This window comes from Hylaeus anthracinus, unplaced genomic scaffold (genome assembly GCF_026225885.1).
Source record: "Hylaeus anthracinus isolate JK02 unplaced genomic scaffold, UHH_iyHylAnth1.0_haploid 11978, whole genome shotgun sequence".
In the NCBI taxonomy this organism is placed as follows: Eukaryota; Metazoa; Arthropoda; class Insecta; order Hymenoptera; family Colletidae; genus Hylaeus; species Hylaeus anthracinus.
In genome coordinates this window covers 3,872,578-3,899,607 of record NW_026534326.1, presented here as the reverse complement: position 1 = coordinate 3,899,607, position 27,030 = coordinate 3,872,578, and the positions used below count along the sequence as shown (strand labels likewise).

The window sequence follows — 27,030 nt, the reverse complement described above, 5'->3', positions numbered from 1 at the left end:
AAGCCTCGGACAACATTTTCGCTAAGGAAAAAGTTGTTTCAAATCACGTCCCGAACCACCCCTTTCAAGGTGTTACAACATTTTTAGGATACCCTGTATATACACGGTGGATGTGATTTGAAACAACTTTTTCCTCAGCGAAAATGTTGTCCGAGGCTTCGTTCGGGAGATATTAACAGAAAACCCCGGACCAATCAAAGCGCGAAGGCGGTCTACCTAGCGCGTAGTCCACGCCTACCGCGGGCGCTCTACCGCCATATCGCGCTCTGATTGGTCCGGGGTTTTCTGTTAATATCTCCTTAACGAAGCCTTGGACAACATTTTCGCTAAGGAAAAAGTTGTTTCAAATCACGTCCCGAATCATCCCTTTCAAGGACCTCCAACATTTTTCAGTCACCTTGTACATTCTTTCGCCGCCATTTTACTTATCGTAAATAATATTTCTTAACGGTCGTATTCATATCTAGAATTTAATATTTGACACTTCTGAAAATTCACCGTTAAAATGTAATTCGAACATTAATTAATTCATAAGTACGTGAATAATCAAAAATAACTTCTTTCTCGAATTTGAAATATACAATGTCAACTCGGCATATTTTATTTCGTTGTATTTTTAATATTAATTCAGATATAATTTAGAATCAGTATTTTATAAATTTTTTTGTTTATAAAATTGTAACGGGGGGATAACGCCGACCGTTAGTCGCGACCCTCTCTCTTGCGCCGTCGCGCTCTGTCTCCTTTTCCCCACCCGTTAGTCGCGACCCTCTCTCTTGCGCTGCCCTCGGTCTCTGTCCTTTCCCCCACCCATTAGTCGCGGCCCTCTCTCTCGCGCCGTCTCGCTCTGTCTCCTTTTCCCCACCCGTTAGTCGCGACCCTCTCTCTCGCGCCGCCTCGGTCTATCTCCTTTCCCCACGCGTTACTACCATCGAACGCCACTAGGTGGCCGCTGCGAGAACCAGGTTTCCGTAAACAGGATAGAGCGAAAGAGCAATAGTAACCATTGGCGTAAAATTTGAAAGTTTATATATTCAAAATGAAGCCTACGTATCACTTAAAGAATAACTATATTATTTTTCAAAACAATACCCATTACCAGTGAAATTCAAACAAAGATATTTAAACATGACCACTCCATTAATTGTACAGTATCATTTACTACAACCTCATGCACTAAATAATTAAACTATAATTAACTATAATTAAACTCAGTTTGCAAGAAACTTTCATTACCAAATATGTTTGTAAATATCACCTCGGTACAAATACGTACGTAAACGTATTCTTTATTAGTTTCATACAGAGCATTTCATAACAGAAATAGTTCAATAAAATCGTCGACGCCATTGCCACAACCTTTGCCTGTTAAACATCTAGATTGGTTCACACTTCGTAGTGATAAGCACGTTTTATAAGCACGCTCGCTGCGAAATTTTGGTAGTCGATAACGAAATCTTAGAAGAAACTCGTGTCGAAAGATGGATCTACCAGGGCTAGGAATACCTCGATCTAAGATTCTCATGGGTTTACTGTTTACCTCTTTGGCTTCCTTTTCGGCGATGGACGACCGTCCAGGCTCGTAATCCTCGATGCGTCCTGGTTGATTCTTGTAAATATCCGTGCTGTATTTCAGCGCTCCGTTTCTGAAATGCGAACGAGAAACTGTCACTGACAATTCAAACGTATCACATTTCGTATTTTTATTAGTATAAGATATTCCAGAATTAGTGTACGAACCGGAAATGGGGAGATGAGACGATTCTGAACAACAATTTCCTTTGCAAAAATGTCGAGTGACGCTTCGTTTCTGAATTATTAACGAAAAAGCATCAACCAATCACAGCGCTCGAGTTGTGCGCGCTCAGCCGCGAGAGGCTGGCTCAAGCCAGGGCGCTCCGCCCAGCTATCGGGACAGCCTATCGCAGCTGGGAGCGCGCAACTCGGGCGCTGTGATTGGTCGATGGTTTTTCGTTAATAATTCAAAAACGAAGCGTCATTCGACATTTTTGCAAAGGAAATTATTGTTCAGAATCGTCTTAGCTACTCTCCCTTTCCGGTTCTTAGACTATTTCTGGGACACCCTATATATTCATCCTTGGAATTCGATAATTATACGAGTGTATTTTCTTGTATTTATTTTAAGCTCTTTGGGAATAAAAGTGTAAACAAATTCTGATTTATGAGATCTGTCAATCTTGTTGCATTTACTTAATTGTAAATTAAATGTAAGTATTTATTCAAGATTCTGATAGATGTGACTATTAAAATAACTAAACTTGTATGTGACAGTATCCGTGAAAAGGTTATTTATTGGTACTATTATACATATCTTCTCCAATAAGTGCGTTGCACTCCAACTTTTAAATCAAGAAAATTATGTAAATATCTACATATTATTGTAATGTTATTTGAATTTTGTGATTTCTTATTTTCCATGAAATTACATGCATCATACAGTGTATTAAATGTAATTTATTTATTCACAATTCAAACTCTCTAATCAATTCTCTCTAATCAATTAAAATCAATCAAAATAACTGACTCACGAATTGACTATATTAAATGCAATTTTGATTCTTTCTTTTACTTGGATTTTCCTAAAAAGTATAAAAACATCTGTAATCTTAAATGTAATTTATTTATTTACAATAGGGGTTTCTAATCAATTCTCTCTAATCAAATTCTCTAATCAATTAATATCAATCAAAATAATTGACTGATGAATTGACTGTATTAAATGCAATTTTGATTCTTTCTTTTACTTGGATTTTCCTAAAAAGTATAAAAACATCTGTAATCTTAAATGTAATTTATATATTTACAATAGGGGTTTCTAATCAATTTTCTCTAATCAAATTCTCTAATCAATTAAAATCAATGAATATAACTGACTCATTAATTAACTATATTAAATGCAATAAAATTGATTCCTTTCTTTACGAGGATTTTCCTAAAAAGCTTAAAAATATCTGTCTTGATTCTTCTTTTGTTATCAGAGTGTATTAGCTTATCAGTAATCTACTGTCTTACTTCCTGGGCATAGTCGACGTGGAGAAATCATTTTCTTTGTTACGTAGACGTCGACGACTATCAAATGTAGCAGAACGTTCGGAGTACAAGCGGTGTTCCGGCTCGCTCAAGTATCCACTGCTGCTTCCGTAGCCGTACCTTATCCCTGCAAAACAAAATAGAGTTTGTTAGAAATAGAAATTTACAAGACTTTTTAATACGTTAGTTACCATTTTTAACTTTTTTAAACTAATTCTGCGATTCTTGTAACAAAATAGTTATCTGAGAGTAAAAGCAAAATGTAATCAACGTGAATTTTATTCAACGATAGGCTCGACTCATTTTTTAGGTTCTTTGGAAAATAAGTACTCTTGTAGTTCCTCTAGATCAATACTTTCCGATACCACTTTCGCTAATAGCTCGATAACGTCACCTACATGAAACCTAAATATGAAAACTAAATATCTGAAGAGTGCTATCAATTTCCTCCATTAAACTAAAATTTTAATTGTCTCTGTTTTTTTTTTGTTTTTTTTTGTTTTTTTTTTTTATGATACATAATCCACGAAAGTATCCTTTAATATGGTTATACTCGCGACAGATATTAGCGAACTAGAAAATTCGGAAAACATATTTTGTGATAATAAAATAAAAATAAATTAATAAGACATACATTTTTCTTAGAAAAAAAAAATAGGCAAGAACATTTAATGCATTAGGTGTAGAAATTAATTCTGTTCTTTTCTAAAGTAAACTTATCATTTAGAAAGGAAAACGATGTCATTTTAATCTTCCCTCGGTCATGTAAAAGGTGAGTAAACAAAATAGAGTTTGTTAGAAACAGAAATTTAGTTAATTACGAAAATAGAAATTAGAGTTAGAATTTAGAAAATAGAGTTATATTTAAAATAGGGTTATAAATAATTAAATGTTAAGACACAGAATTAATTTCCGCATTTAATGATTATCAAGCACGCTGGTATTCTATTGGAAGAACAGCAATGAGCAAACTTTGTGGGCTACTGAGTTTTATATGTGCATATATATACAGGGTGTCCCAAAAATGTTGGAGATCCTTGAAAAATGTGGGTCAGGAGGTGATTTGAAACAACTTTTTCCTTAGCGAAAATGTTGTCCGAGGCTTCGTTACGGAGATATTAATAGAAAACCCCGGACCAATCAGAGCGCGAGTAGGCCGGCGGAGCGGCCGCGGTAGGCGTGGACTACGCGCTAGGTAGACCGCCTTCGCGCTCTGATTGGTCCGGGGTTTTCTGTTAATATCTCCCGAACGAAGCCTCGGACAATATTTTCGCTAAGGAAAAAGTTGTTTCAAATCACCCCTCGAACCACCCCGTTCAACGATCTCCAACATTTTTGGGACACCCTGTATATTATAAGTGCATATTGAAGTGTCCGTCAGGTTGAGACTTAGATTACGTACATAAATGGAAATCTAGTGGAGATTAAGTTGAGTACTTAGAAGGTTGGTAATTAAGCCTAACAAAATGATGAGTAAATATTTGTACGTGAACTATTAGTTGTCGAAATTAATTCTGTGCCTTTATGTTCAATCATTTACATATAATTTTACGGTTACTAAAATTCATACATATAAGCATCAGGTTGAGACTAGTTTATGCGTATAGATATATTATTATAGAGATCGGGTTGAAAACTTAAAAGATTGGTAAATTAAGTGTTACGAATAACGGTTGCGAGTAATCGACAGATTTTGTTGAGTTGTCGCTAATTATTATAGACGAAGAAAATTTATTTTAATGGGCCATAAAACTGAGGATGTTTATGCAAATTCACAGTTTTATACAGAGTGTCCCAGAGGGTAGCTGAGCCGATTCTGAACAACAATTTTCTTTGCAAAAATGTTGTCCGAGGCTTCGTTAAGGAGATACTAGCAGAAAACGTCGAACCAATCAGAGCGCCCGTATCCGGCGGAGGGCGGTCGCCTAGCGCGCGTAGGCCACGCCTACCGCGGGCGCTCGACTGACATCCTCGCGCTCCGATTGGTCGGGGTTTTCTGTTAGTAACTCCCTAACGAAGCCTCGGACAACATTTTCGCTAAGGAAAAAGTTGTTTCAAATCACACAATGAACCACCTCTTTCAAGGATCTCCAACATTTTTTGGGACACAATGGAGTGTAGCTGAGACGATTCTGAAACGATAATTTCCTTTGCAAAAATGTCGGCTGGCGCTTCGTTTTTGAATTATTAACGAAAAACCACTGACCAATCACAGCGCCCGAGTAGCGCACGCTCAGTTGGCTACTCTGGAGTAGCCAGCCAATCCTGGCTCGAGTTAGCCACTCACAGATGAGCGCGCGCTACTCGGGCGCTGTGATTGGTTCATGGTATTTTTCTTAATAATTCAAAAACGTAGCCTCGTACGACATTTTTGCTACGGAAATTGTTGTTCAGAATCGTCTCAGCTACCTGTATATCAAAATGTTGAGTAAGTCTCTTATATCTGTTTATACTACAGATAAAAATAAACGAATATAAGGCACAAAATGAACTTCTACACCTAGTACATATTATATACCATGTAAATTATTAGTCAAAGACACAGCTGTAAGGTAAATTTTTAATTTTCGATTGTGAACGTTACTCCGTTCCAGGATGTTAAATAAAAGGACACTTGCACTTGAAACGTTTATTGTTACTGTCACCGCATCGACGACTAGCTTCGTTAAAATCAATCACAATTGTTATCTCGTGTTACATAAAAAGTACGGTGCGTATGACGCATGTTAGAACATCGTTTTTACATGAACGTCACTCGAATAGAACACGTATGTGTATTTGGCGCGAACAGCGTGCGAGATTGACCGAAGAAGAAGGCCATAATTGCAACATGTTAATCGTCTTGGCTAAGCTGAGTGAGTCATTAGTATTTTTGTATTGCAATTGTTTATTCAACCGTCAATCGTGTGTCGGAAAAAGTATTCACCTCGTCTTGGTTTGTAACGAATGGTTACGTAGTCATCTGAAAATGAAATTTGAAAATGAATCCTTTTGGTTTCTTTCGTCGCGACATTTACGTGTTGCCATTTACAAAATTATTCTACCTGATTCTTTTTTTTTTTTAAATAATATACAAAATGCAGATTTATAGTCATTTACAGTTACTGTATAAAATTGAAGTTGTGGATATCTTATTTTCGTGGAATAATTGACAAATAATGTTCAAGGTAGAGAAAAATCAAATTTAATTTCATCCGGTAAATTTACTTGCAGGAATGAGTAGAATAAAATATTGTTAGATAATGGAGAAAGTAAAGCGCCGAATAGGAAAGGTAGAAAATTAAATTTTTGCTTCTGGAACTTATTAAGTATTAGATTAATTTCGTCGAATGGCAACATACGAGTCGAGTGTCATTATTTAGTTTAAAAAGTTACAAAAGAATTGTCGTTCGAAGTAAAATCGTCTGGCGACATCTATGTTTCTACGATTGTACTTACATTATTGTATGTAGTACATTTTGTACGTAATAAAGAGAAATAATTAATTCAAGTTATATAGAGTGTCCCAAAAATTTTTGAAGGTCCTTGAAACGGGTTCGTGGGGTGATTTGAAACAACTTTTTCCTTTGCGAAAATGTTGTCCGAGGCTTCGTTAAAGAGATATTAACAGAAAACTCTCGACCAATCAGAGTGTGAGTGTCCCGGCGGAGGGCGGTTGCCAACGCGCGTAGCCTACGCCTACCGCGGCCTACTTGGGCTCTGATTGGTCCAGGGTTTTCTCTAAATATCTCCTTAACGAAGCCTCGGACTACATTTTCGCTAAGGAAAAAGTTGTTTCAAATCACCCTTCGGATCCCTTTCAAGTTTCTCCAACATTTTTGGGACACCCCGTATTTACTAAATTCACTAGTTTCGTAAGAATTCTATGCACCTTAGTAATTAGACTGATTATTAATAATAAAAAAAAACAACAAACATTGTCGAAAAGCTTAGTAATATTAATAATTGTTACAATTTTTAGTTCAATTCTTTTTAATTTCAAGTAAGCGTTGAAGCTATGCAATATTATTTGCCGCACAAAACTTACCGCTTCTATCAGTACGGTGCAACGAGTCATACATTTTCTTGTACCACTTTGTTTGATTATTCTCCTTGACTTCCTAAAATGTTTTTCTCGAGTCAGATACCCGCAAACATGGAAACGTTAATTCCACCCGATTTATATAGTGGAGCAATCGCGGATTATTGTTTCTAAACCGAACAAATAATAACTGAGTAATTGGCTCGAAGGATACTTTTAATTTCGTTTTATATAAAATCAATTTCGACTGAATTAAAGCTTATCTGGTTAACTTACCAATTTCTCTTGGTAAATAATAATGAATATTAATTTTGAAGGCGTTTCCAAAATATTCAAGTATAAATATTTCAATTATTTTTTGTAGATATTTATATGTATAGCTTGAATATGTGGAAGTATTTAATCCCTCGCTACGAGATATGTACACAATTTGTTAAAACTAAGAATGAGATTGAGAAGATTATTTGAAAGTAATATTATATTTTTATTTAAATATAATCTTCATGATTAGTAATGAGTTAATAATGATTGATGCTGATGACATCAATAATAATGAATAATCATGATGAATATAAATATTGGTAATAAATATAACGAAATTATGTACTAGAATTGAAATATGTAAAAAAATATAAATATACATATTCTAAAGAAGAAAAAGTATTAACGTTATCGATTTTAACGATGGATTACAGATATTATAAACATCATAATGAATATAAATATAAAGAAAGTGTGTATTTGATTTGAAATGTATATAAAAATATACCAGATGTTGGAGGAATAATTTCAAGGAAAATTTCATAATTTAAGGAATTTTCTAGGTATTATATATAAAGTATCTCAGGATTAGTGGAAGAACCGAAAATATGTTCTGAACAACAGCTGAGACTATAGTAGCTGAGTAGCTGAGACGATTCCGAACAACAATTTCCTTTGCAAAAATGTCGTGTGAGGCTTCGTTTTTGAATTATTAACGAAAAACCGCCGACCAACCGCAGCGCCCGAGTTGCGCGTGCTCAGGCGCGATAGGCTCGCTCAAGGCAAGAGGCTCGGCCCAGCTATCTGGCCAACCTATGGCGGCTGAGCGCGCGCAACTCGGGCGCTGTGATTGGTCCCTGGTTTTTCGTTAATAATTCAAAAACAAAGCCTCATCCGACATTTTTGCAAAGGAAACTATTGTTCAGAATCGTCTCAGCTACCCCCATTTCTGGTTCATACACTAATTCTGGGACACCCCGTATAAATTTAAATAAAAATTGTATGGAGGAAAGGTGAGTTTGGTATTCCAATGAAACTAGTCACAGTTAGAAATATGTTTCAAACTTTACAGTAAATGTGTTTTATATTTAATACATTATATTCTACATTTATCGTGATTATTTAATGTTTGTCATTTAGAGATGACCTCTGAGATTAAATTAAATGAGGAAAATTTAATGTACAAGAATGTTTATGTTTATAATGTTAATGAATATTATACTGTATTATTGTTACATTACCTTATGTTATATAATATTATGTAATATTACAAGATAAAATACGTAATATAATATAACATAGATATACTTGTCTCATTTCAATCCTTTGCAGTTTGTATATTTATAGATTCACTCTTTTATTTTTATAATAATATATTCATTTTTACATTATACGATTATCGCATCAAAATTCTGTTTGTACATTCTGTTATGTATCAAACAAAAATACATATATTCTCTCCCTTATAGAATAACTTTAATTTTACTATGCAATGTCTGAAACAATCTAACGTATCTATATCATAAAATTTAAATTTTTAAATAAATAGAAAATTACTTGAATCACGTGTTACTAATTAATTTGCGTTGACAAATCGGTAGCGAGGGATTAGCTACAAATTCCACAGATTATACATTGATCGAAATCTTCACGTTTTAAAGTTCGGTCAACTCGAAAACATCCTTAACTATTTACAGACCTACCGATCTCAAAACGAGGGGAATACCCTCCTTAGTCGTCGGGCCAATACCCGAGAATTTTCGAGGACCCAAATCGGCCATCTTCTTCGGCGGTTCATTATCCGTTTCCGGCTCGCTCTCGTACTCTTTCTTCACAGTGTAGACTGAGCGAACATCATTTTAAGTTTCACAATGCAGCAACCGTGGACACTCGCGGAAAGATTTAGGGAGAAAGAAAAGTGATTTCGATGGGAACGATCGATTCAATATGATAACGTGCATCGTGCCAATGAATGAATCACGAGAATACTTTTCGACGCACGAGAAAGAGATCAATTATACCGCACGGTACAGTTTGAAATTAGTCGACGTGTGGAATCACGGAGTGATTATGTACACGAATACGGTTAAATTTGAATGGTGCACAGTGAAGGTTGCAAAATATTGATAGAGTTGAATGACTCTATTCGGAGTACTCACTTATCTCTCCGGGGCTAATTAGTGGCTTTTCGTCACTCAGGGGGCGCCTCACCGTTTCGGTTTCCTCTAAGTAAGCTGCCCCTTTTGGTAATTGTCCCTCTAAAACATTAATTAAACAGAAATATATTAATGATGATGTTTAATGATACTTATTGAAATAGTAAGAAGAGAAATTTGTTGAACAGATCGATCTGCCTCCGTGAATGCGGCACTGGTCGATACTAGTGTCGAACAGCTTCGGTCCTTTGACTATACAGGGTGTTCCAAAAATGTTGTAAGACCTTGAAAGAAGTGGTTCGGGAGGTGATTTGAAACAACTTTTTCCTTAGCGAAAATGTTGTACGACGCTTCGTTGAGGAGATATTTAGAGAAAACACCGGACCAACCAGAGCGCGAGGATGCCGGCGGAAGGCGGTCGCTTAGCGCGTAGCCTACGCCTACCGCGGCCTACTTGCGCTCTGATTGGTCCGGCATTTTCCGTTAATATCTCCTCAACGAAGCCTCGGACAACATTTTCGCTAAGGAAAAAGTTGTTTCAAATCACCTCCCGAACCACCCCTTTCAAGGTGTTCCAACATTTTTGGGACACCCTGTATACCTGTTGAATCCGCAAATCGGTTGTAGGTAAAGAAGAATATAACGGAATATAATTATATATATTTATATATATTTATATATATTTAGAATTATATTGTATTATATAATTATAAATTGTAATTATATTAATTGATTTATAGTAACATATAATAAACATTTTTTCTGTATGCATCATCTATGATACTGATAAACAACTGACATTGTCAGATTTTTTTTTGTTATATAAATTGTAATTATATTAATACTGCTGTAGTATCGTATAATAAACATTTGTTATTGACGCGTTATTATTATTAGTAATACTACCAAACAACCGACATTGCTACAATATTTATATTTACAATATACTATATACTTTATCGTGTTTATGGTAGTGGCTTACCCCTTGCTTTTTGCAGCAAAGTTATGGTTGGATTTTGAGCACGAGGCAGACGGGGCGTCGATGCCAGCGAGTTTAGCCCTTGCGAAGGGGCTGAATGCGAATTAACAATTCGTGTGCTGCTCTCGTAACTACTTTCCAACGTTTCCTTCCTTCCTTCTTCAGCTTTCCAAGGTGGCGGTGTCTCTTGAGCAGTCTGCAATTGAGAAAAGGTGCATGTGCAATATCAGTAGATATTAAAAATACCAATTTGAAATATTAAAGGTGTTTGAAATGGGTCAAGAGAAATTTTAAACAAAACGAATGAAAGAAGTCATCTTTACTAACATTTTGTAGAAGAGACGTTTCGAATATTAACGTTTATAATTCTCTTTAGAGATTACAATTTGTTTATTCCTGTGGTACGATAAAGAAAATATACAGGGTGCACCAAAAATTTTGGAAGTCCTTGAAAGGGATTTGGGGGGTGATTTGAAACAATTTTTTCCTTAGCAAAAATGTTGTCCGAGGCTTCGTTGAGGAGATATTAACAGAAAACCCCGGACCAATCAGAGTGCGAGTAGGCTCCGGTAGGCGTTGGGCTACGCGCTGGGCGACCGTCCCCTGATGGCATCCTCGCGCTCTGATTGGTCGAGGATTTCTGTTAATATCCCCTTAACGAAGCCTCGGACAACATTTTTGCTTAGGAAAAAGTTATTTCAAATCACCTCCCGAACCACCCCTTACAAGGTGTTACCCTGTATACAGGGTGTCCCAAAAATGTTGTAACACCTTGAATATTTTCTCCTCGAAATTGAGCAACTTTTGATCGAAACATTTTTCGCTAACTCTTATAGTTTCCGAGAAATTCTACTGGGGAATTAAAAATGATCCACGCTGTATAAAGGGTGTCCCAGAAATGTTGTAACACCTTGAATATTTCTCCCTCGAAATTGAGCAACTTTTGTTCGAAATATTTTTCGCTTTGTCTTATAGTTTAGGAGAAATTCTACTGTGGAATTTCAAATGGTCCACCCTGTATACAGGGTGTCCCAGAGATGTTGTAACACCTTAAGAGGGGTGGTTCGGGATTTGATTTGAAACAACTTTTTCCTTAGGTAAAATGTTGTCCGAGGCTTCGTTGAGGAGATATTAACGGATAATGCCGGACCAGTCAGAGCGCAAGTAGCCCGCGGTAGGCGTAGGCTACGCGCTAGACGACCGCCTTTCGCCGGCATCCTCGCGCACTGATTGGTCCAGGGTTTTCTCTAAATATCTCCTCAACGAAGCCTCGGACAACATTTTCGCTAAGGAAAAAGTTGTTTCAAAACACCTCCCGAACCACCCCTTTTAAGGTGTTACAATATTTTTGGGATACCCTGTATATACACGGTGGATGTGATTTGAAACAACTTTTTCCTTAGCAAAAATGTTGTTCGAGGCTTTGTTAAGGAGATATTAACAGAAAACCTCGGACCAATCAAACGGCGGAGGACGGTGGCCTAGCGCGTAGTCCACGCCTACCGCGGGCGCTCTACCGCCATATCGCGCTCTGATTGGTCCGGGGTTTTCTGTTAATATCTCCTTAACGAAGCCTTCGACAACATTTTCGTTAAGGAAAAAGTTGTTTCAAATCACCTCCCGAACCACCCCTTTCAATGTGTTACAATATTTTTGGGACACCCTGTATATTATAAAGAGTATTACAACGTACATTTTATAATGTTGAAATGAAGCAGAAAAACAATAAAAATAATAAAAACTAAACTTTTATACCCAAAACTAATTTAATAAGAAAAAGGAAAGAATTCTAACGTGTATACAATAATATTTTAAACATCATGTACTTGCTATTTTAAAAATGTTCATGACGATACAATTTTAGCAAAAATTTTAACAAAACATTTAAATTTACGCGTAGATAGAAAGAATCGTGGCGCAAATCTTGATAACTCACTTCCTGCTGTGCTAGTTTTTTTCGGCTTAGGACGGGGCTTTCAAATTGCACCGGTCGAAATTCTTTTCTCTCTGGAACAGGACTGGCTCCGGCGCTGGAAGGTGTCCAAACGGGAGGGATTCCGTCGTCCTTTTGAGACTCTTTTCGATGAGGACTTGGCTCCTTGGGGTCTGGCGGTGGCTCACTTCCAGGTGACCAAATGCCTAACAATAAGAATTCACGTTGTTAACAGAGTTACTGAAAACAAATATGTCAATCAGACAATGGTAAATAAACATTTGAAATCCTTTATGGCTTTCAGGCTCTAGACTGAATAATTTTAAATAGTTCTGATACAAACAGTATCTTTTTATACAATTTTATGCATTTAAAATATTTTATATAAATTATATATTCTTGATATATTATACATTTTATATATTTTATATGTTTTATATATTTTACAGTTTGAATTTATTGTATATATCATCCAGCCAACTGTAGATTGAATGATTTGAAGTAGTTCTGCTACAAACAGAATCTTTTTATACAATTTTATACATTTAAAACATTTTACATAAATTATATATTCTTGATATATTATACATTTTATATATTTTATATGTTTTATATACCTTATAGATTGTATTTATTGTGTAAATCTTTATTATATATTCTTGATATATTACACATTTTATATATTTTATATGTTTCAACTCCAAACAACTTCAACAAAAGAAAATACAAAAAACAAAAAAAAAATCGAAACTCGAAGAAATTAAGCTCACATGCATTTTGCGCACTCCATTCAGTAGCATGACTCATAGATTTCATGCTTCGAAGGAACCGAATACAAAACACATAAAATAAATTCTTTCCAAAATAGCAAAAATAAATTCTTTCCAAATTCATTTCATCTATCTAAGTTACATCATATCAACTATCAACATTCCAAGAATTACTGGTTTAGGTTACATTTTATTATTACATCCCACATCGTAAATAACATTCGTTCGTTTGAATTAATAAATGATCGAACCAAATGATGGGTTCGGGTTTCGGGTAAACAACGTTTGACTCGAGTTCAAGAAAGTTGCGTTAGGGTCTTTGCTCCGCAGCATGTGCACGGTGGAAGTTGTGGCTGGGTTGGTGTGAGTACAGTGAGAACGAGCCAAAATCAACATTCGAGATCTGTAGGAGACTTGCTAATCTTGGCCACGGAAGCATATTACATAAAGAATCGTGACTCCCTCGCCGATTTCTCGGTCCATTACGTCAAACGATCTTGGAAAAGGGTTTACTTGTGTATCGTTTGACAGACATAGGTTACAGTGAGGAATAACTGGATGGAGGTTATTAAGACAGAAGAACAAAATTTCACCAGATAATGCAAGAAATAATCCACAAGAGACAGTAACGTTGCCTTGTAATATGTGTGTGGACGCATTAAAACCATAATAGTAGTTTTATTAGTGCGACACATATTTTTTACCTATTACAACAAGAAGAGGAGCATATAACATCATCAATAAAAGAGTAAGTAAAATCCGTAAGTAAAAACAGTTAAAAGTAGATAGTGTTTACCATTATTTGATAAGTAGTTGTGTGCGCTTAAAGTATATGTACTATCGTTGTAAATTCTTGTGCATTTTCCGTTTCCGCCGTCTTTGATTGATATAAGCAGCGACAGTCATTCCAATAAGAGGAAACGAAGGGATGAATTGCTTGTTTCATGAAGCAAATAATTTGCTGATGAAGCAACAGTATTTTGGTGCTCTCCAGAAATAGGAGTTGCTGCTGTGAAATTCTAGTATTTTATCTGAGCGAAGGATACCTGGTGGTAATTATTTAAATAACACAAGAAGAATCGTACAAGTATTACAGGAAATACGATCAAGGTTGACAGATATATTGAAATTGGCAAGGTTAAAGTGTACTACGACCTGACACAGTGTACACTGGAAGTAACGAGTATTCTCAATTCATATAATATTCTCAATTGTATTTTTGTTTGTTTATAATGAAAGGTTATTAACATAACTTGTTATATTTATTACACCCGCATATATCTGATACTGACCCCTGAGTAATTGGAATCAATTTTAAATTTGAGACATCTCGTAGTTGGCAGCGAATGGGTTAAGGATGAAAACACCACTTCGAACAATTCTGGTTATTTATATTGACCCTACCTTAATTATTGCTCGAACCTCGTGCAGTAATCGAGGTAACTATAATGGAAACCCTACTGTATTCAATTGGATAGTTATTTCAGGAAGCTTCTTTTTATTTTATATTAATACAGATTGGTTGTTATTGTTGAACAAATAATAGATCCAATTTCGTTCATCTTTCATTTTTATTGCTTGTCAAGTTCGTCTTAACAAACTATAAGTAACATCTAATAAAACTTGTTACGTTGGTATTCGATAGAACTCAATTGTACAAACTGCCAAAGAAGAATTTACTAGAAACATTTATTTCAGCTTTTTATATCTTTTATTAATTATTCAGGAACCAATATAGTAAATTGAATTTTGTATAGTTTAGTGAGAAGAGATATATTAGAATTTTGTTGAACGTTAGGTACCAAAAAAGTATTATATTTTTCTGTATGATAGTTTTCGAAAGAAAATATGAAAATACACTTAAAAATTTCATCAGTAATGATCTAATCTTCAAACTGATGTCATAATAGTGACTATATTTAGTATCTATTAGTGACTATATTTAGTATTTAGTTTCTAAAAGAAGGTAAGAAAATACACTTAGAAATTTCATCAGTGATGCTCTAATTTTCAAATTGATATCATAATAGTGACTACATTTGAAACAAACTTTCAAATTTCAGGTATTAATAAAGTTAATAGTGCCTTAAGCATACATAATACAACTTTTGACTCTCTCGATTGACCAAACTATTTGTGAATAATTATCCAAGATCGTTACATGATATATTTATGTACATTTGATACAACAGTGTTTATAGTTTCGATTCAACAAAACGTGCACAGCGAAATTCATGTAAATTAAAGCAAGCATTAAGTTAAAAAGGAAATACACCAACCAACCATTCTGGATAAATGAACATAAATGCTGTTACCCTCTTCTTTTTTCTCTGCTCTTGCGTATTTTCATCGTGTTCGATTTAGCAAGATGGGCGCATAAATAACAATGTAAAAATAGAATTTATGTTGGCAGCATAAATAGTTCCGTTTCTTTCCGGACTCCGTAGGTTCTAAGAAGTTAAACTCGAGACAGCTGAATCGTCTGTTATGAATCATCAAATTGATTATACAAGCATTGACAATAACTGTTACATCTTCTGTAAAAAGAACACCGTATGTATAACCTAACAATTTGAACATTGAATTTGCAATAAAATTTGTTCTTTTTCTTATAATAATTTTTGTTTGATATCTTTTTTTTATTAGCAATAAAAATTTGCAATAAAATTTGTTCTTTTCCTTCTAATAATTTTAGTTTGATTTTTTTTTTATTAGTGGGTAGACAAATTTTCTGTTATTTATTATATAGGGAACGATTTTAATAAAAAAATCCTTGCAATATTAATGGATACCAAAAAGAGTCTTTTATTTGTAAAAAAAATATTGCGAAATAAAGTAATATTCATTCAATAGTTTTTTATTTTTTACAAAAGTAAGTTTGAAATTGAAAGAAAGAAAATAAAATGTATCGTATTTAAATTAAATGTATTTAATGGATTTAACTTTTATGTATCTTCAATTTAATTTTAGAATTTGATATTAAAGAATTTTTGAATAAATTGAAATTTGAAAAGTGTATTAGGTGCGTTCGAGTCTAAATTGAACTGAACACTATTATTAGTGTAGGCATCCATCTGTTTGTATTCGCATTATAAACGTGAAGTATGTTCTTAGCCTATGAGTCAACGAGCTAATTTGAAACAAAATTAATAGGCTGTTCAAAACCACTAAATGGATTATCTCTACCATACTGTTTATTAAACGTACTGACGTCTTTCTAAAAGGAAGGAAGACTGTAACATATGTAAAAATAGACAAAATTTCACTGGAGTAATAGATTAAATAAAGAAATCAAAAAGTCTAATGTCACGATATTTATCCTGAATACTGTATACATGATAAAATAATTGATTAAATGATTAATCATGAGTATCCTGTTGAGTTCCTGTTCCTTCGAGATGAATTCTATCATTTTATAACACAAATTCTAATTTCTGTTTAATTATCAACGGATAACAAATTGCTTATCTTCTATCTCTTGTTTATCGATTAAATAAATAAGAATAAGAATAAATAAGAATTTTTGCTCATACTTGCGTGAAAATAGGAGTACCGATTACCTGATGCAATTTATAATTTAGGGAAGTAACCTCGAGCTATCAGTTTGTTTTGATTCGACTTCATAGTCAAACTATTTTCAGCAACATTCATCAAACCGACGGAATTTTGTATAGTTTAGTGAGAAGAGTACTTCTTGTGCCTCCATAATTAATATATGCTGGTCTAAAGTATTTTAACATACGTTTACAATGAAAATCTGGATCCTATGATCTTACTTCATAATGTACAAAAATTTTCCAAAATGATCTTTTATGAAATCAAAACAAAATTTTTATTTTCTATTTTAATCTGATGTGGATACGATTATTCATTTAACAAAATGAGCGTTGGTCCCAGAAGAATTAAAGAATATATACATAGGTATATTGTGCATACAGGGTGTCCCAGAAATAATCCAAAAAAAATGTCGGACGATACTTCGTTTTTCGTTAATAATTAAAAATCGAAGCACCATCCGACATTTTTGAAAAGGACATTGTCGTTCAGAATGGTCTCAGCTACCGACCATTTTCGTGTCAGACTATTTCTGGGACACCCTATATATAAATATATACAGGGTGTCCCAAAAATTTTGGAAGTCCTTGAAAGGGGTGATTCGGGAGGTTATTTGAAACAACTTTTTCCTTAGCGAAAATGTTGTGCGACGCTTCGTTAAGTAGTTAGTAACGAAAAAGCACCGACCAATCAAAGCGCGCGGATGCCAGTGGAGCGCTCGCTGACTGGTCGGGGTTTTCTGTTAATAACTCGTTAACGAAGCCTCGGACAACAATTACGCTAAGGAAAAAGTTGTTTCAAATCACCCCCCGAACCACCCCTTTCAATGTGTTACAACATTTTTAGGACACCCTGTATATACAGGGTGGACGTAATTTGAAACAACTTTTTCCTTAGCGAAAATGTTGTTCGAGGCTTCGTTAAGGAGTTAGTAACGAAAAACCACCAACCAATCAGAGCGCGAGGATGCCAGTGGAGCGCTCGCGGTAGGCGTGCGCTACGCGCTAGGCCACCGCCCACCGCCGGTATACGCGCGCTCTGATTGGTCGCGGTTTTTTATTAATAACTCCTTAACGAAGCCTCGGACAACATTTTCGCTAAGGAAAAAGTTGTTTCAAATCACCGTCCGAACCACTCCTTTCAAGGACTTCCAATATTTTTGGGACACCCCGTATATTGAAGAGTTAGATGTAATGTACAAATATTAAATGTGATATTATGTAATATACAATTACAGAATACATAGATATACATATACATATACATGGTGTCCCACGCAACTGGTACACGCTTTATCTTCTAAACAATTGCGATATAACTCCTAAACGGTTGAGAATAGAAAAAAAATGTTATAAGTGAAAGTTAAATGGTTTCTTATGGTGCATAACATCACTTTCACTTATAACATTTTTATCTATTCCCAACCGTTTAGGAGTTATATCCTGTCCCAATTGCGTGGGACACCCTGTATATCAACAAACATAGGTAAAACTTCAATTTTCAAAGCTCAAGGTCATTTCAAGGTCATGTTATACATATCTGAACGTATTTCTCCATCAGTTACACAATGCAATACAAAAAAATTGTAGTTATCTATCACAAAAACATCGATGACCTTGATAACTCCTAAAAAAATAACCTTTTGGAAAAAAATATTGTTTTGTGATATAATAGTTCCTTAAAACCATTCCAAATAGTACACAAAATATTTTTTGTACTCCCACAATTGGAGGAGATATTTAGATGGCCTCATTTAAACGGACCACCCTGTATATTCTTTAATCCTCCTAGGACTAACGATCACTATGGCAAAAATAAATCGAAAATACTATCGAAAGTTTCTCAGTTTCCCTCGAGCCTTCGTAAACTCTGTAGACATAACTCTGCCACTATACTAATCCAACAGGCAAAAATAAAATTAGAATTTCGGTGGGCGTCGATATTAAGCCACGTCTAATTGTAATTGGAGAACGGATATTAAAACACAATGGAGGCCTAGTTTTCTGGAGCAGGCTGTTGCAAACGATGCCAATTTTCGTTTCAATTAGTACAATACTAAAATACTTCGCGAAGTAAGGTAACATTAATAGCCGTAACATTGAACGTATCTTCCTTATCTTCATGCTGAGCCTTGTTAGAAAGATTCGAGGAAGAGATATTCTCGATACGGATACCTTTATTATCGAGAGAGGAAATTATTTTCTATTGTTATTCCTTTGCTTTCATTCCGCTTAATTATGAAACAGTTTTCGCGATCTCTGACAATTTTGCTGTAGTGATACTGTTGTTTGAATATCCTCCCAATGGGAGGGAAATAATAAAATAATAAAAATAATAAAATAATAAAATAGTTAAGAATTTATTATTATAGCATCTGTAGGCATTAGAGTGTACTTTTAACTTTCAAGGAAATAATCTTTGTAAAACAAAATAGAAATAACACAATTATGATTAAATTCTATTTATACGTTAACTTTTTTGTTAACATTGATTTGAAAAAAATGGAAGGGTTTTTTTGACGCAGGAACACAAATAGGAAAGATATCTATTCCAAAATTCTATTGCAATGAATAAATAGTTTTTCTTAGTTTTTCTAACATTCGTTAGAATGTTAGGGGTCAGTAGTTTGACCCCTTTTTCTTGTAAATAAGTGTAATTTGACACCACAGAGAAAGTGTGAAGCTTTACTGAAAGGATTTTCCAAAAGAGATTTTTTACTTATATTTTTGAATGAGACACAAGTGGTGTAGATTATATCTGATTTTTTAAATTTAAAGTATAAACAATTAATATTAAACGTGAAAGAAAACGTCGTTTAAGTGTTCACCACTACTATATTAAACATTTTGGAAAAGCTTTCACTTTTTATTTGAATCTGTTAATATTTAGTCAATCTTTATTTTTATTTTTATTTTAGTCAAATATTTTGTCAATTTTTATTTTAGTCAAATATTTAGTCAATTTTTATTTTAGTCAAATATTTAGTCAATTTTTATTTTTATTTTAGTCAAATATTTTGTCAATTTTTATTTTAGTCAAATATTTATTCAATTTTTATTTTTATTTTAGTCAAATATTAAGTCCAATTTTTATTTTTATTTTAGTCAAATATTTAGTCAATTTTAAATGTACTAGTCAACATCTAATGCAAAGTAATTAATAAAAATTGTATCCAAGAAGCAAAAGCTAGAGTAAACAAATATTGATCTAATTTTCACATAATTGTTACACATTTTTTATAATTTGTTTCTTTTTTAATGAATTTGTATAATCTTTTTCTGCAACAATTATAATTAATAAACATAAGCATGCATACTTGAGCGCATAAGCACCTAACAGCCGTGTGACATGTTATAATTAACAAAATTTGTTAAAATTGATAAATTTATTAATCTATCACATTATCAAAATTTATGTTCATTTGCAGCACAAGTCAAATTTCGAAATTTCATGTGGATTATTGAAATAAAAAATAAAATGCAACAGAGTTGTCATACTTGTGAATAATTTATTAGAAAAAGCAAAGAGTCCTATGTTAAATGTAAATTCAATACTTTTCCAAGTAAAAAGATAAATAAATTGCTGGTATTAGAAGTAATTTGTTCTTACGTAAAATTGTATACTACATCATTCTGTGTTAATGCAGCCTAGTGTAAATATATAAAAATAGACTTCTTTGGGAATTAAAAAAAAGAAAAAGTATAAATCGTACAATCTTAAATGATTTTGTATTTAACAACACATAGTTTAAAAGGCACAAAAATATTTGTTTTTTTACTTTGAAATATGTATTGTTAAATACAAAATTATTTGTTATTATGCAACTTAAAATTTGTCTTTTTTTAATTCCCCCAAAAATCTCTCTTTTTAGTTTGCTCTAGAATGTAAAACAATATTTTTTATATCAATATTTCTCAGCTTTTATTTTATACAGTTTATCAGTTTGGCTTCCCAGAGGTTAAATTTGTAATTTGTAATTAACATAAAATTCTTTACTTATTCGCTCGTTATCAATAAATAAATCAATAATTCTTTCGCATAGAATTTATTCTACGTATTTAGAATTTTGTCCACATGAAAACGTTCAAGTAGACATAAATTACTTTCATAACCACCAAAATTTATTTTTTGACTTGTTCTTTATTATTCATCAGAACAAAACAAACAAATCCATTTATTTTGTTTAAAATATTATTTTAGAAGGCATTAGAAGAAAACTGAATTTAAAAGACATTTATTTACATCTACTTGAAACAGATAATTAATTATTAAAATACGAATTCAATATTTCCTGAAATCCGGATTACGTTGAAACTTTAACGAACTTTGACCCATTTAGCCACGAATGGCGACGGAATTTCATTAAATTCAAATAAGTAGTATTTACAGGAAATTTCCACTCCTTATTAGTGCACTATGATTCTGACAATATTAAAAATTATTAATACAAGTTTGTCTCGTCGAACGTTATCATTTTCCTTCTGTCATTCTCAAAGAAACGTACAATCAACAATGGTACAAATCATTCTGTTAGTTTTCACACGTTTCGTTTGCAACTTTACCTGGTGTCGCGGACGAAGCTTTAAACGTGGGAGCGAACATAACGTTCTCTGAAAACATCAAACAGGATTTTAAGAATCCAGTCAGTTTTTCTTCGTGTCTGTTGAAAGTGTCCAATTAATGATAGCGATTGCTACTCTACGCAAAATGATAATAATAGCAACGATAAACAGAAACAATTAAAATTATTTCAACTATTCAAATTCCAAAGAAACTAATAAACAACACACATGTATCTTGTTGTATAGTGTGAATTAGTGTAGTTCAACAAGTTGTCCTGCTTTCATTTACAATTTAACAATTATGTGTCGACGAAAGTAATGCTAGATACATACAGGGTGTACAGAACTCCTGTAAGAGCTGGAAATTGAAGGAACAATTTCAAGGAAAATTTCAAAATTTATGGAATTTTCTAGATATTATATACAAGGTGTCTCAGAATTAGTGTATAAATTATTTAAACTATTCAAATTCCAAAGAAACTAATAAACACCAGACATGTATCGTATTAATTAGTGTAGTTCAACAAATTGTCCTGCTTTCATTTACAATTTAATAATTATGTGTCGACGAAAGTAATGCTAGATACATACAGTGTCTCTGAACTCCTGTAGGAGCCAGAAATTGAAGGAATAATTTCAAGGAAAATCTCAAAATTTATGGAATTTTCTAGATATTATATACAAGGTGTCTCAGAATTAGTATAAGAAGCAAAAATGGGTTCTGAAACAACAGCTGAGATTGTATAGTAGCCGAGTAGCTGAGACGATTTTGAACAACAATTTCCTTTGCAAAAATGTCGTACGAGGCTTCGTTTTTGAATTATTAAGAAAAATACCATCGACCAATAACAGCGCTCGAGTAGCGCGCACTCAGCTGCGAGAGGCCAGCTCGAGCCAGGACGCTCGGCCCAGTCGTCGGGCCAGCCTAACGCGCCTGAGCGCGCGCTACTCGAGCGCTGTGATTGGTCGGCGGTTTTTCGTTAATAATTCAAAAACGAAGCGCCACCCGATATTTTTGCTAAGGAAAAAGTTGTTTCAAATCACCTCCCAAATCACCTCTTTCAAGGTGTTACAACATTTTTGGGGCACCCTGTATATACAGAGCTGCGGTGATTTGAAACAACTTTTTCCTTAGCGAAAATGTTGTTCGAGGCTTCGTTACGGAGTTATTAACAGAAAACCCCGGACCAATCAGAGCGCGAGTATGGCAATGGAGCGCCCGCTGATTGGTCCGGGGTTTTCTGTTAATATCTCCTCAACGAAGCCTCGGACAACATTTTCGCTAAGGAAAAAGTTATTTCAAATCACCTCCTGAACCACCTCTTTCAAGGTATTACAACATTTGTGGGACACCCTGTATACAGAGGGTGGAGGTGATTTGAAACAACTTTTTCCTTAGCGAATATGTTGTTCGAGGCTTCGTTACGGAGTTATTAACAGAAAACCCCGGACCAATCAGAGCGCGAGTATGCCAATGGAGCGCCCGCGGTAGGCGTGAACTACGCGCGCTAGGCGACCGCCCTCCACTGACATCCTCGCGCTCTGATTGGTCCGGGGTTTTCTGTTAATAATTCCTTAATGAAGCCTCATACGACATTTTAGCAAAGGAAAAAGTTGTTCAGAATCGTCTCAGCTACACCCCATTTTCGGGTCTTACAACCCACGATTGATTATTTAATTCAATTGCTTTGTGCAATGCAACTATCTAAACTGTCTAGAATGTAATCGCCACAATAATAGATAAAAACGAAAATGTATTCGAAGAAATATTAATGACGCCTCGTCTGTGTTTCAGATCTTATAAATTGTACATTCACAGCAGAAAGTAATTCTCTTACTATTTCGTTAAATAATACGCAATAGGTTCCTGACAGTGTTATGTATACGTAACCTTATCATTCAATCTTAAACCATTTCCTTTGTGTTCATAAGTCATTTTTATTTTAATTTAACATAATTAATTTCCAAATATTTATCAGCTTTTCATAAAAAAAATGTTTCAGGGATTATAAATCCCTGAATAAATTTTGTATTGCACCAAATGCAGATTTCTGTAAATATTTAATAGAAAAATAGAATATACCAATCTTCAAACTTTTACCGGTTTTTGTTAGTACCTATTTTAGCCAAGATTTCGGGGAGAGAAGTTAAATAAAATTAGCGTTAATGCCTGCGTGTTCATCAATCGTTTCGTCTATTTCACATACTCTATTTAAAGGTAATATCCGCATTGACAGGCAACGTGACCTTTGGAATCATGCCACGATTATCTCCTGTCGATAGCGAAAGAAAAACAGAGGGTCTCCGTCAAGCAAACTCTAAAAATAATAAATCCTTAATGCAAAAATATTCTAAATATTCAAGTGATTAGATCTGAATACTTAACTAAAGAATTCTTACTACTGAAAAAGATGTACATCTTAAACGTCTCTCGTATTTTCATACTATTACAATAATAAAGTAGAAACGAGCAAACTTTGATTCCAATGATAGCTGAGGGATAAAAACAATCTATAATAATTTATTCGTGACATTTATTTGGTCGAATTCCTTAATTTATGTTCTTTGATTTAAATCGAAATCTTTATTTAACGAGTAACGAATAAACAGTTAGTTCATTGTCTACAGATTCACACAAAAAAAAAAAATATAGTAATTATACCAAAAAAGAATAAATATTTTTAAAAAGGTATACGAATATTTTACATTTTTTCCCAGTATTTTCGTCATCAAATGTTTACCTCAATTTTTGTATAAATATACTTGGATTATATGTACAATATATATAAAAATTACAAAATTATAAATTACTTTCAAAATTTTTAATTTGTGCATACGTCAGAATGGTTCAATAAGATTGATAATGGAAATAAAACTGAAGAAATAAAACTGATATTTCGCCGAATTGCAAGCGAAACTTATAGAAACAGGTATTAATTCAAATATTACCACAGAAGGTTTGAGGCCGACGGTGGAGCAGTGCGTAGCGTAGAAAACTACCACGCGGATAACCCGGGTTCAAATCCTGGCTGATCCGAAACAGTTTTTTCATGTGCGAATAAAATTTAAAAGCATCGGAAACTTCTGTGGCGTTAAGATAAATAATAAACAAAAAAAATGAGATAATGAGGCAATCAGAGGTGTCTGTAAGAAAAAAGTATCAGAAAAATGCAATACGTATGAGCGAGATGTACAGTAGCTCTGTGTAAACACTATCCCCATAAAAAACTTACGCCAAGTAAAAAAATTACGCCAAGTACATGTAAAAGACTTAAGGAGTATTCACACAAAAATAGAAAAAAGTAGCTCTGTAAACACTATAATAACAAAACAAAAAAAAAACAAACCATAGAAGGGATAAGAATTCTTAAACAAACAAAACTATTCAGCCAAATTTAGACAAACCAAAAATTCATGTAGTTGCTAATAACTGAAAAATAAATAAAAGAAAAATATAATATAATAAAAAAAAGAAAAAATTCTTAGGAATAAAATTTCACTCGTTTCTACTATAATTGATCCGATGTTGGTTTTTCAAGTGTTGGTTATATATATGAAATTTGACAAGCATGTACAGTGTGATAACAGACGATGTTACCCTGTAAAGGGTTAAGGCTGACCGAGACGTTATTCAGCGGTCTTAAATCATGATAAAGGACGTACTAAAGGGTTCTTAAATTGCTTCTTTACGAGACCGGCGCGGGCTATTAATACGGAAGTGAGTTTGATGAGCTTCAAAGGAAAAAAAAGGAAAAAGAGCAGAGAAAAGCAGAAAAGGTCCGAGAACAGGAAGATAAATATCTTTTGAACTGTGGTATTGTACGTTGGATCTCTAAGGACTTTAATCCTTTTTTAACTTTAATGGTTTGTCAATTGCCAAGGGCTTCAAATTAATTTAAATAAAGTGTACTGAATTATAAAGGAGGAACGTTTATAATTGCTTTTTAAATCCTGTTTGTAGAAAAATGTGAATATGCGAATTTTATTGATTATTATTATATTTTATTTAAAATAGAAGAATAATATAAAGAAAGAAAATTGTTTAATTAGTTATGATTTTTAAATACTTATTTAATTTGAACGATGATATGAATAAATTGCTATTTGCAATATGGTCGTTATATATGATTAAATGGATTTGTATATAATATTATATTTTACATAATAATTACTGCATTCTTTTATTCGATTTCATTAAGTGAAATTATTATTATCAAATTATTTACTACATTAAAATGATCAATTATTACAACCAAAATATAACATTATATATATTTCTAATTAAATTATATATTTTTAATAATGTAATACGACATACTTGAAATAAAAATTATTCAGTTAATTTGTTTCTCATCACTAATTGAAATTCTTCACTTAAAAAAAAGATTATTTATCGAAATGATCAATTATTACAACCAAAATATAATATTATATTCATTTCTAATAACATTATATATTTTTAATAATATAATACGACATACTTGAAATAAAAATTATTGAATTAATTTCTTTCTCGCTAATTGAAATTCTTTACTTAAAAAAAGAATTATTAAAAAATTATTCATTTATAGAGCTAATTTTTATCGGGTGAAATATAACGAGAGGTTCGATTAGACTGATAAAACACGTTCGAAATATGTATATTAATCTTGAATCAAAATTTCCGGGCGGAAAATTGTCTGCGAGCGGAAATGAGTAGAAGCTGACAAACGAAAATAGCGTGCAAGTTCTGCCTCGGCATACACGTATATTGCATTTTCGTGCAATCTGTGGAGCGGTAACGCGACACCTTTATGTAATCGAAGACCGGCGATGCACACGCTGTTTTGTGTTTTCATCTGATATTACAGTTTTCGCGACTCGTTGCTAATACTTCGTGTTTCAAATCCTTCGAAATGTCGAACAGCATCGAGTAGTGCAGCGCTTCCACTAAGAGAACGCGTATTTATTTACGTACACGTATAATGAGTCACTGGCCTTCTAATTTGCAACCGTTAAACTTTACTTGAACTATGCTAAATAATTAAATTACCTAATGGTGGTATTCTTGAAGTGATCAATTGAGAAATTGAATAAGTTGTAACGATACAAGTAAAGTTTATAATATTGTGCAGATAATAAAAGAGAATTTTTTTAGTTTCGTTATTATCTGTATATTATCAACATACGTATACTACATATGTATGTGTCATATTTAAAAGTACTATGTAAGTACTATGCCATATGTGTAACTTTTATGTGTAGGATATTATTTGAGGTTTGTTTAAAACGTTTTTAAATTAAGTATGTTATATATATGTAAATTATGACGTTTATATTTATAATAATATATTATATAATCAATGTTATTGATATACGGTATATTTAAAACGTTTTTAAATTCTGTATGTTATATACGTAAATGATAATTGTATAAATGTAATACAGTAATAGTAATAACAATGTATACAAGGGTGTCCCAGAAATGTTGGAAGTCATTGAAAGGGGTGGTTCGGGAGGTGATTTGAAACAACTTTTTCCTTAGCGAAAATGTTGTCCGAGGCTTCGTTAAGAAGATATTAACAGAAAACCCCGGACCAATCAGAGCGCGAGTAGGCCGCGGTAGGCGTAGGCTACGCGCTAGACGACCGCCCTCCGCCGGCATCCTGGCGCTCTGATTGGTCGAGGGTTTTCTGTTAATATCTCCTCAACGAAACCTCGGGCAACATTTTCGCTAAGGAAAAAGTTGTTTCAAATCACCTC

At 33.5% G+C, this 27,030-nt stretch overlaps 1 protein-coding gene across 1 annotated transcript in view; it reads right to left on the bottom strand.

Moving 5' to 3' along the window:
- Positions 1–27,030, bottom strand: part of LOC128896830 (uncharacterized) — a 204,818-nt gene that overhangs the window by 79,116 nt on the left and 98,672 nt on the right. Inside the window, exons 9-17 of the mRNA XM_054160351.1 lie at positions 21,289–21,336; positions 12,405–12,607; positions 10,472–10,664; positions 9,493–9,591; positions 9,037–9,176; positions 7,079–7,151; positions 5,978–6,013; positions 3,034–3,178; positions 1,541–1,646 (exon numbers count right to left, since the gene is read on the bottom strand). Coding sequence (XP_054016326.1) covers positions 1,541–1,646; positions 3,034–3,178; positions 5,978–6,013; positions 7,079–7,151; positions 9,037–9,176; positions 9,493–9,591; positions 10,472–10,664; positions 12,405–12,607; positions 21,289–21,336 — 1,043 coding nt within the window. The remainder of the gene's footprint in view (positions 1–1,540; positions 1,647–3,033; positions 3,179–5,977; positions 6,014–7,078; positions 7,152–9,036; positions 9,177–9,492; positions 9,592–10,471; positions 10,665–12,404; positions 12,608–21,288; positions 21,337–27,030) is intronic.